General features: G+C 35.6%; 3 protein-coding genes across 6 annotated transcripts in view; 1 reads left to right on the top strand and 2 right to left on the bottom strand.

Annotated features, from left to right (window-relative positions):
* Positions 1–37: 37 nt before the first annotated feature.
* LOC111381330 (protein IQ-DOMAIN 1-like) lies at positions 38–2,355 on the top strand. Of its 3 annotated transcripts, none has more exons than XM_023005112.1 (4): positions 38–457; positions 548–685; positions 867–1,629; positions 2,143–2,355. In XM_023005112.1, exons 1-4 carry the CDS (start codon positions 293–295, stop codon positions 2,250–2,252), a joined length of 1,176 nt encoding a protein of 391 aa, XP_022860880.1. In that variant the 5' UTR covers positions 38–292; the 3' UTR covers positions 2,253–2,355. The 3 variants fall into 3 exon arrangements, with proteins under 3 accessions (XP_022860880.1, XP_022860881.1, XP_022860882.1); XM_023005113.1 differs by having other exon boundaries at positions 40–457; positions 870–1,629; XM_023005114.1 differs by lacking the exon at positions 2,143–2,355 and having other exon boundaries at positions 44–457; positions 870–1,900.
* Positions 2,356–2,471: 116 nt separating this feature from the next.
* LOC111381320 (auxin-responsive protein SAUR32-like) lies at positions 2,472–2,909 on the bottom strand. The gene is made up of 2 exons (XM_023005099.1): positions 2,556–2,909; positions 2,472–2,480 (listed from the first exon to the last, which is right to left on the bottom strand). Exons 1-2 carry the CDS (start codon positions 2,907–2,909, stop codon positions 2,472–2,474), a joined length of 363 nt encoding a protein of 120 aa, XP_022860867.1.
* A 1,707-nt stretch (positions 2,910–4,616) lies between these two features.
* Positions 4,617–11,488, bottom strand: part of LOC111381325 (U-box domain-containing protein 44-like) — a 12,362-nt gene continuing 5,490 nt past the window's right edge. The window contains exons 2-4 of one of the 2 annotated variants that reach the window (XM_023005107.1): positions 10,366–11,486; positions 10,216–10,290; positions 4,617–5,978 (exon numbers count right to left, since the gene is read on the bottom strand). In XM_023005107.1, coding sequence (XP_022860875.1) covers positions 4,983–5,978; positions 10,216–10,290; positions 10,366–10,680 — 1,386 coding nt within the window. In that variant the 5' untranslated portion in view covers positions 10,681–11,486 and the 3' untranslated portion in view covers positions 4,617–4,982. Of the gene's footprint in view, positions 5,979–10,215; positions 11,487–11,488 lie in introns of both variants that reach the window. The other variant, XM_023005106.1, reaches the window with a different exon arrangement.

Below are 11,488 nucleotides of genomic sequence, written 5' to 3'. Positions count from 1 at the left end.
GAACCTCAAATCTTAATAGTTATTGTATCATTAATTTGTACCCAAGGGGAAAGATAGTAAATTCTCTATCTTGTCAAATATATGAAACTTGTAATGTTACATTAATATAGGCAGAGCCAAATTAACTCGAACACTAGTCGTCTCTCTTTTACTTGTTCCACCGGAAGAAAGGGGCTAATGGATTTGGTTGTTACTTGTATATCTGAAGGCAAGGAGAGCTCTTTGTGCATTAAAAGGGCTTGTAAAATTGCAAGCTTTAGTAAGGGGTCACAATGTGCGGAAGCAAGCGAAGATGACCCTGAGATGCATGCAAGCTCTTGTTCGAGTACAGGCTCAGGTCCTTGACCAATGCAAGAGGCAATCAAGCGAAGGAAGCAGAAAATCGACATTTAGCAAAACCAATAGGTTAGAATCAAGGTGCCTCCAAGATATGTCTCTCTCTGACAGGAGATCCATGGTAAAGGGGTTAACTTTACCTTGTATCAACTTGTTATATGTACATTTTCATAAGTTTAATTTGATATTCCAATGCGACTGTGAATTCCAGTCAAGGGATGGAAGCAGCATTCCAGAAAATTGGGATGACCGTCCACATAACATTGATGAGTTAAAAGCAATGTTACAGAATAGAAAAGAAGCTGCCCTGAGGCACGAAAGAAATTTATCACAAGCCTTGCCTGAACAGGTAAAAATGAACCCTTATAACTGTCCGTGCATGCCAAAACATTTGTATCTGTAATGCCTTTTATGCTGCTGTTGAATTTGAATCTTGTTATTGATGCCTTGAAGCATTTTTGTCCCTTTAAGAGAGAAATACCTTTCGGCATATCTAATTTTGCAAATCTTATGCATCACAATATATTTAGCAGATGTGGAGAGGTGGTAGGAATACATCATTATGCAGTGAAAATGAGCTTGGTGAAAAATACCAGTGGCTGGACAGTTGGATGGCAACAAAGCCATGGGATGGTAGAGGAAGAACCTCAACTGATCAAAGCGACTATGTTAAGACCGTGGAAATTTACGATACTCTACAGCCTTATTCATATTTAGCTCCCAATTACCGAATGTCGAGTGCTCAGCATCAGCAAAGACCAAGTTACCCTCTTCACCGACCAGGAGCTGCCCACCAAATGTATTCCCCTGTTACACCTTCACCATCTAAAACAAGACCTAAAGTCCGTTCTGCTAGTCCTCATTGTGCAAGAGAAGAAAGAAGCTATCACATGGCTCAAACTCCAAGCAATGGGTCAGATTATTCCTATGATAGTGGTGGGCGTTTGCATCCACACAATAAGCCTAAGGACACTACACATTCGACTGGTACTGGTTGTGCAATGCCTAATTACATGGCTGCAACTGAGTCTGCCAAGTCAAGGATTCGGTCACAGAGTGCTCCAAGACACAGGCCGTCAACACCAGAGAGGGAAAGAAAGGGAGCCAAAAAGCGCTTATCATACCCAGTCCCTGTCTCAGACCCTTACAGTTATAATGCAGGTAATAGCTATGGAAATTACGGGGGTCATAACTTGAGAAGTCCAAGCTTTGAGAGTGTAACTAGCGGAGTACATCTGGCAGGGTTTGAACAACAATCCCACTATTCTTCATGCTATACAGAGAGTCTTCCAGGTGAGGTTTCTCCATCTTCAACCAGCGACCTTAGGAGATCATGGTTGAGATGAATAAGCCCGAGTATGATTATGCACCAATCATTTTAGCAATGTGTGTAGATTTCTTATGTTCTTAAGCCTCTAGTTCAAAATTCTGGTCGTAATTTGGTCGATTTGAATAAATATGATATTTGTACCACTCAACATTATGTTTAACTCTCAGCCCCTGAGAATTGATGTAACAATAACACCATATTTTCCCTCAATTTTAGTAAAATATTTTTAGATTATTTGTAAATTTACTTAATGATTCAAATTTAGGTGGTTTGTTGTGGATTTTCATCGTAAGTAGTGTAGAGTCATTCAAACTGTGTTTTCATCGATATAAATTGATGTTATTAGATAGAAAAGACATAACATTAACATCCGTAAATAATGCTCGAACTTCCAACATGAAACCATTCAGAAATCATTGTGTTTCTTAAAGTTCTTTCGGATTTTTCCCTAATTGCTTTGTGATTAATCTTTGAAGGCTTGTATAATCCTCAAAACTATCTGCTGGTGCATCCTGTAAGCAATCTCAAGAATCAAGTGGAGGCAAATATAGCAGTAAGACAACGCTGTCAAGTGTTCAAATCTTGATAATTTTTTTCAGGTTTTGATTCATTTTCATCCCCATTGTTTCCAACACTATGAACTAAATTGTTTCTCTCTTCCACAATATCATCTGCATGCTGTATTCTTCAATCAGACAATCGAATGAAGATTTTTTTCTTGTCTTCACTAAAATTAGTTATAGATAATAGTATATAGAAACAACATAGTAATACCAATTTCTCTGCTTACAAAATGACAAAAGCACTAGCTTAACTGCAAGAAAAACATTATCATATAGAAAATAGAAAATTCAAAGTAAGATATTGACAGATGTTATGTCTGTCAAACCTTAAAACAGCCAACATGATGGTGGTGAGTGTGATGCTCCTCCATATCATCATCGATCATGCCCTGAACATATCGAAAGTCCTGAACATGGCAAGGAATGGTTATCCTGCCTTCGTAGTCGAAGCCATACTCTTCTTCTGCATCTTTCAACAACTTCATGAACAATGGATGATTGAAATACACAAGAGGGATCACAATTCTCTGTTTCTCATCTTCACCTTGCCCAACTTTTATAGCCAAACACCCTTTTGGAACATCTCTCACTTGTTGCTTCTTTCTGTTATTAATTCTATGGTGGTGAAGGTGAGGCAAGTTTATATGCTTTTGCAGTATACTCTTTTCTGCCCCAACCATTTTCCACTTTTTTGTACATTATCCCAACCATTTGTTTGTGTGAAGCAGTGAGATCAGGAGTTCAATTGAGATGCCAAGAGGCAAGAACTTCTTCAAATGGTATGACGGGGATGAGGAGCGTTATGCCGGGGGAGGACACATCATGAGGTGGGGCCATAGAAATTGTATTAGTCAATTAGGCGACATTCTCAAGTGGCACCCCAATTGAACATCTTCGAAGTTCAAACAGCTTATATAAATTCCTCTAGTCAAAGTACAGAAACTTCAACGACTTAAAATATCACTTTCTCCACAAATGCTAGCTAAATTTCAAAGATTTTTGGACATGTACTGATTCTGTTGCCCATGGATCTCTACTCCTCTTACTTTCACGTGTATGATATCTACAGACATCGACATTTATGTTAGAGGCGGATTCTCCAATCAAAGGTGAGGGGTGACACGATCGTGCGAACTCAGACACTCAACAATAAACGAACAGATATTTAGGGTGGGAGAGAAACATGAACAGAGAAGATATGCGACANAATAATAAGCTGACAAAGTAATAAAAATTCAATTTAAAAATAAGTGGACAAGACAACAACAATTCCATAATTAATATTAATATACTAGCAAGGCAATAACACTTAAAAAACACATGAATAAAAACTATTATCAATAGCAAATTATTAATTAACAAATTAATATCTACTAAGTGAGTGTATCCAAGAGTGATGTAAAATTGAGTGCGGAATTCAAGCAACTAGATATGAGCAACCAAGTTTGAGATCTATCAAAACAAGTAGAGTAAAATTTGTGTTAAATTAGAGTTAATAAATTCATCTATAAGTTAGGCAATATGGTTCACTGATAATAATATGGACTATTCTTCTTGAACGATTAAGCCTAATAATATGGTCCAAATTTAGCTTTGCAACATAGACAAATCAACAAGGCTGCATTTGGTTGAGTTTTTCGTTTTCCTTTTTCGATTTCAAAACAATTTTTAGTTTTTTTCCCGAAAAACGGCGCATTTTGGACATTTATAACTGAAAACGCTCAAAATAATAAAAAATTGTTTTGGATTTTCAGTTATAAATTCTACCTCATTTTTGAAATTGCACTTTCGAAAATGCATTTTCGAAAACGACGGACCAAACACGTTTTTTGTCTTTTCGAAAACGGAAAACGGCTTAAAAACGTCAAACAAAATGCAGCCTAATCTTTTAAGATTTAATTTGGTTTGAATTCTAGATTTTGTATAAACTTTTTGATTTTTTTAAACATTATCTAAACATCATGACAAGTAAAATAGAACTCCCGTATACATCATTCACATTTAAAAGAACTTATTGACCAATATCTGTCATTTTCAAATTACAAGAATAAAATCAACATGAATTCTACCAAAGAGAGAGAGTCGAGGATGAGTGAGAAAGATGGACTAATTTTTGGAATTGAAATGTTTTGTGCCTTTGTCAAGAAGAGATAAGGTGTGTGTGAATATAAGGCTAATATTTGGGCTGCATTATTTTACAGGGCAACAATTTCTTAGACATGGGCTACTCAAAAAAATGAGCTTTATAATCCATCTACACTCGCGAAATTAAAGTAGGATTCCAACTTGAATGAACTTTGGCCAAAGCCCTTCAACATTCACAGCATATATAATTGAATTTCCTAAGAAAAATAAACATATTTATTCAAACATAAAAAGAGAAAATTGTATCGAAGTACATATACTATTTATCTATTACAAAGAATTCTCCCACTACAATTCTGGAACACGGCTTCGCTACGCAGTCTATCAGCAGTAGCTTCAGGTAATAATTTACAACCACTAATAAAACAATCAGGATTCTTTTAAATGAAAAGAATGCACAATGAACTACAGATCAAGTAAAAATTTACACCTGCGACATTAACAGAAGTGGGAGGACGACTTCAGTCCTATAAAATTGGAATTTCTATGCCTGAGAATGGATAAGTATCACTCCTAGTCGATACTTCTTTCAGAAGTGAGAATGGGATCAGTATAGCCAACCCTTTATCCAGACTAACAAGTAAGATATTCGATAGATAATTCTCCATTTAAAAGTAAGAGGACTGATCATGAAGCACATTTAGTTGAGCAAGTATCCTAGCAGCTAAAGATCTCAAGCTGTGGTTTCCCCTTTGTGTCAAATCAATCAAAGGCATTTGAGCCGAGGGTCCATACTTTTGTTTGATTTCCACCAGTCGAAAAATCCTTTCTAAAGAACTAAGAACCTTCTCCTGCAATCTTGGAGGAGGATTGCTAATTAATTTTATCATCATAGGTAAAGTGTTTGCTTCAACGAGCACCTTGCTACCACTCTGCAGCCTTTCGCTATCAATCAAAGTCAGGAGTGCATCTAAAGCAGCTTCACAGGCTCCAGGTTCTGGCTCCCCTAGAACTCTTACAAGTGGTTCGACTGCACCAGCCTCTATTAGACAAAATGAGGATTCTACTGTACATATTCCTCCATGAACAGGGCAACCTGCCTCTGGTGTAGCAGAGAAGCACCAAAAACCCTGATGCCTTGGAATTTGCCTACTAAGCCTAGGAGAACTTACTGAAAGCTGACAAAGAGATATTGCAGCTCGTTTTCTTGTCAGACAGGTACCCACCTCTAAGAACTGCACTAACAATGGAATGATTCCAGCTTCGGCTACTTTCTTCTGTGATTGCAGGTTTGTTTGAACAGTTAAATGACATATGGCTCCAACAGCATTCTCGATCAACTTATTTTTTCGGTGACCAATATTCTTTCCATCACGAAGAAAACGAAAAATTATAGGAGGACCTCCTGATTCCAACAGCCACTTAGAGATTTGCATGGGATCAGGAAGGTTAGCAATAATGCCCATTGCAGAAGCAATTTCTTCCTCATCATCAGAAGTTTTCATGACTTTGAGCAATACTTCAATTGATGGCCGTTCCACGTGCTCCAAGATTGCAGCGTCATCATTATCTTCAGTCACGCAATATAACAGTTTAACAGCATTCGCTCGTAAATGAAGATTATCAAGCTCACATAACCGAATCAACACTAGCACTGCTGAGAACTGCAAAGACAATCAAGTAGCCAAAAATCAGCATTAACATGATTGCATCCAATTGATGGTATAAACTTGGAGATAATAGGTAAGAATACTCATTTCCATCATATATATATATAAATTGCTAAAACAAAAATAATGTTGCAGATGAAAAGGTTGGAAGCAGTAACATCAGTGCGGACCAGAAACAAAATCAGGAGCAACCACAAATTTTGTTTTTGATAATTCTCAGTTTCAAAGAGTACAACTTGGATAAAAACCACAAGAAGACAGATGGTCATGGCTAGTGTTGGCATTTGGCTATGTAACAAGCTTGTCATAAGAAATTTAACAGCATGACTTATACACGGCAAAAAGTTTAAGATTATAATTTGTATTAAACCTAAGCAGATTGAGAATTTACCAATCTACCATCTGTAATTCAACACATAACAAGATAAGAACAAAACAATAATAGCCTCCAAGTCAAACTTCGTAATTCATGTCAAATACTTTCCAATTATTAAAATCCAATTCATAAACATGCAACCTTCGTGTTGATTGGTCATAGGAGTAATAAATGAACAGGAACTTATATACTCTAGTCCACTTAAACAAAAGTAGTTAAAGGGTGGATTCCATGTGGATTGAATCTTTAGCACTTGTAACTGTAGATTCCAGGGATGAACTTTTGGTCGTCAGCCCGACCATTTCACCATTACGCCAAGGACTGGGTCTATTTCCCATCAAAAGCATTCTTCAGTTCAATGGAATGACAAATTTTACGAAAATGATCATGCCATTATGGGTGGGTTGAAATTGTTTGTTCCCAAATCTGTGGAGAACTTATAAAAAGCACTAGTATGTAAAAGTAGGACATAAACCTAGTTGGTTAAGGTTTTCCATCAAGTAGGATCTCACGTTCTCGTTATGCCACTCTATGATGCTCGGACTCAGGTACGGGTACGTATCTAAGTGTCAAATCTTTTATTTTCTAATATATATGATGGCTAAAAAGAGTCCAAATTTCGGACACGGGTACGTAGGTACGTCTTTCACGCTTCAATTTTTTTACTAACCCAAGATGTTATTTTGAATAAACCAAAATCAATTGTTTACAACGAAGGAAATGAATATCGAATAAGGGGTTAAGACGAATAAAATAGAATTTTGAGGTTTAATTTTCAATTATAAAAAGTTAATTATCAAATGTTATGTAAAATATAAAATGAGGGAATTGATTGCAATTTATACTTAGTGAAGTATTAAGTATCACTATATGGAACTCATTTTTATTTTATACAAACAAAACCTAAACCACCAATGCAAAGAGAGAAGGAAAAAAGAAGAAAAGTGAAAGAAAAAAGAAAGAAAGAAGAAGGTGAAATCTTGCGCCGTCACCTTTCTCCACCTTCTAGGAGGCGGTGCTGGTTTATAGAGAGCAAAAATGAGGGCCAAAAAAATAAAAAATAAAAAAATAGAAGCAAAAACAATGAAGTGTCCGATTGAAACTTGGAAGATCCAACACATATCCCATGCCCATATTGATAAGTGTAAAAACACACTTATTTAATATCTAAATATGCTCATTATTGATTAAATGAACGAAATTCTACTCACAATTAGGTAATATTTGTTTTTGTAGGCCAAAAATAACCCATTGAATGAGATCAAGGCAAAAAGGAGGAAAAAGGGACCAAAAGCGTACAAATTTGTGAAGTTGGGGACCAAAGTGCACAAGCGCCAAAAGTTGAGGACGTCAGGCTGCAATTTATGGAGGGTAAAATTGATATAAAAGTCAAAATCCGAGGACTAAAATGTACAAGATGAAAGTTGAGAAACTTGACGTACAAATATCCGAACAACTGGAGCTGCAAAAAAGAGAAAATTAGGAAGTGGTGTGCGCGGCGCCATTGTAGCAGCGCCGCGGTGCCACAATACTGGCTAAATTAAAGAGCTGTGGTGCTACTCAACGGCACTACGACTACAAGAAAGGGCCTGTTTGGCTATTTTGTATAAATTTTTGACCATCTTACAATTATGGGATACAATTTTTGGGCCTTTTAAAAGGCAAATTCAACCATTTTCTCCTCATTCTCATCTTAAAAAAAGCCTAGCCTTCTTCTCTTTCTTTTCCTTTTTCACTTTCCTTTTCATTTTTCTTTCTTTTCTTTCTTTATCTCTTCTTTTTCTTGGTAATTTATGGGCTAAATCTAAGAGCACAAGGAGAATACACTTGGAGAACAAATATTTGGGGAAAATCAAGATCAAGCTATCAAGAATCCAAATTCAAAAGGATTTTATCTTCACTCCTGTATTTTCTTCATTATTGTTTCCTATTTGCAATGTATTGTATGAAATATTCTCTTTTTTATCACTTGCATAAAATGGGCTAATTATTTATGTTGGGATTTATGATTCAAGTTTCATCTAGCTTTAATTAATTTCAATGTTTGCTATTTTATATCAAAATGCTTTTTTCCTTATCTACTATTGTACTTATTGCATTTTCATTTATGTGGCCAATGAATGATTATGTTTAGTGATTTGTACATTATTTGAAAGAAAATTGTGCATTTTCGACCAAATATATAAACTTGAATTTGTGTAAGGGATAGAGATAAACCCTTGATGACCCAAGAGCTATTTTCAAAAAAATTTAATACGATTGTTTGATTTTAATTGACATAAAAATATAGAAGGTTAAACCAATCAATTAGAGTTAATTTCACTCAAGAGAGGCAATTAACTAAAATTGGAAGATCGGGTCTAACATCATAGATGAGTAATTTGTTAATTGGCTTACGGAGAAATTAATTAGGCAACGGTTAAACAAAATCATGAATCCCAACCACGTTTGCTTCCAAAATTTCCAAGATTTTTACATTTTCTTATTTTGTAGCTTTTTAGTTATTTTCCAAAATCATAAACTTTATTGTGTGTGTGTGTTTTTTTTATTGTTAGAATAGAATTGATTAGAGTTGTGTAATCGAAAGTATACATTCCTCGAGGAATCGACAACTGAACTTAAAATGTCTACTTTATTACTTGAATGTGACTCGTGCACTTGCTGTGTATAATTTTAGTGAACACATACCCATGTCATGTCGTGTTGTATCCGACACGGGTACTCCAACCGTTTTGAAGAGTTCGAGCATCAAAGATGCCACCGCAGTTCCCCAACAAATTTGAATTAAGCAAAGGTTGTTCATCATAGACCAGTGTTTTAAAAACTAGCCGGATATTGAGTGGAAAAAAGTTAGGGATTAAGGGTCAAAAGGTTCAACCAGAGTCAAACTAGAAGTAAAAAATATATATCTATATCTGTACTACAAAAGCTGTTAACAATATGTGGTTAAAATTTCACATCACCAATTGAAAGGATATAAAGATTTATGTTTGTTAATAGAATATTATTATTTGTAACTTTGAAGGTGTGGATGCTTTGAAGGTGTATAAGAAAAACTCATGTACATGAATGGCTTGAGACTTGATGGTGTAAGCAATTTGTCCCTCCATAAGGACAAAAACATTATGCCAAATGTTTTTTATGGCTCAACAAAGTTTGTTCAAAATTATTGGTGTTGAGATGGACGTGAGTGACCAGGTTGAAGTTAGGTTAGAACTTCTGTTACACAAAGAATGTCCTATATCAAACTCCTGGGAGGATAAATTTCCCACATGCATATATAATAGTCTAATGCACCAATTGTAGAGAAGACAAATCCCCCCATGACATTCTCGTTCTAATACCTCTTTTTCAACCAAATCTCTTGGTGTCCCTCGAAATTCTTTTTGTGGTTATATAGTAGTCATATACTATATTTATGGTAGCATACTATTATGACATAGTACAAGAGAAACTGAGTAGATTATACTGAGAACAGAAAAGTAAAGCAAACACAAACTTGCGTTGTTGAGCTAAAATAAGCTTACATGCACAGGTGAATTCTAATCCACTAAGAAATGGGTCATTACGAGGATTTCTCACACTATCTCGAGGAAAATCCCGAATTTCACCCTGACTCTTCCACTCAGTGAGAATCCAACAGCCTAATTTGTACTTGGAACTAAATCCTATATTATTCATTTAGAGAGCAAAATAAAAATGGTGGCTAGCGTCATAATTCATCTGAGAATGAAAGACATTTTAAACACATAGCATTAACGCTCTACAAATCCTAAATTGCATAACAACACATTGTTTCTTGATTTTCGAAAGCATGCAGTTGAATATGAGAGAGCAAAAACAGGGAGTTTTTACCTGTCTCAGTTTTTCCCTGACAGTAGTACCAGAGGGAGATAGGCACATGGCATATAACACCCGGAGAACGTTTACCTGCACAGCAGGTCCTGTTAAGTTAATTAATGAAAAAAGTTTATATATGTCCTCGTCGGATTCCAACATCAAAACCTGTGATTCTCCTGAATCTTGAAGTGTTGTTGATTGAGAAAGATTCACAAGAACAGCAGCTACAAGTTCACGCAAGCTTTGAGATGAAGTGTGACATAAGAGAATGTCAAGCAATGGACGCACACCACCTTTTCTTATCATCTCCTGGCCATTCTTTCGTAAGCTTGAAAGGTTCAGTAAGGCTCGAATTGCTTCTATTCTCATTTCAAGGTTATCACGTGAGATCAAGACAAGAAGTAAATCTAAGACACCCTCTTCAACCAGAGATGATTTATTATGATCAGTTAATTCCATCTCTCCTAAAGTTTTCGTCATTCTGATCTTCACGTCCTCATGCCCTGTGTGGAAAAAAGGCTTTAACTTTCTAGGTTTTATATTGCCAATGGCTATAGCCTAAAATAGGCAGCTGTAGTGAGCTAACTAGTAGTGAGATCTTGTATACATTTTCACCTAAAATATCCGAATTCAAGTCCCCAGTCATGAATTTTAGACAATATCATTGGTTAGCTTAAAGAATTCGTAACAATTAAATTATTCTGTCATTTTCTTTTCATAACTAATCTTCAACTAACATATCTGTTACAATTTAGTTGATCCTGGTAGTATCGACTTTTGCATACAGGATGGCATAATAAATTTCTCCCAGTCATTGGAAACATTTCATACAAGATAGCACAAGGAACATAGATGGGTCTGAGAAATGTCATACAGTAAATCTTAACAACAACTATATGTTTTATTTTAAATCTATAATATTTAAAGACTATTGTTTGGTGAAAAAGATCTTGAAAATTAAGCAAAATAATAGAAACAATGGAAAATTTACTCTCTCAGACGCTCATATAGAAACCAAAACCAACTCCAATGGAAATCGCCTCATTTTTTGCATCTAATTCTCTAATGCAGATGCTTCATATTAAGCTCTAAAACTGGGTTTGTGTTGACCATGCATTTACTAGATAGGGAGATGTTATTTGTTGAAATATAGAGCAATTACGATCACCAAAGTTACCCATTAAATGCTGACCACCAATTTTGAAGTAGAAGAACCATTAATACATGGGAGGACTTTGTATTCAAGCATTATAGTTGATAGTCTACAAGTTTTTTCAAATATGAACCT

This window comes from Olea europaea, unplaced genomic scaffold (assembly GCF_002742605.1).
Source record: "Olea europaea var. sylvestris unplaced genomic scaffold, O_europaea_v1 scaffold2286, whole genome shotgun sequence".
Taxonomy (NCBI): Eukaryota; Viridiplantae; Streptophyta; class Magnoliopsida; order Lamiales; family Oleaceae; genus Olea; species Olea europaea.
This window is presented reverse-complemented; position numbering and strand designations above follow the sequence as displayed.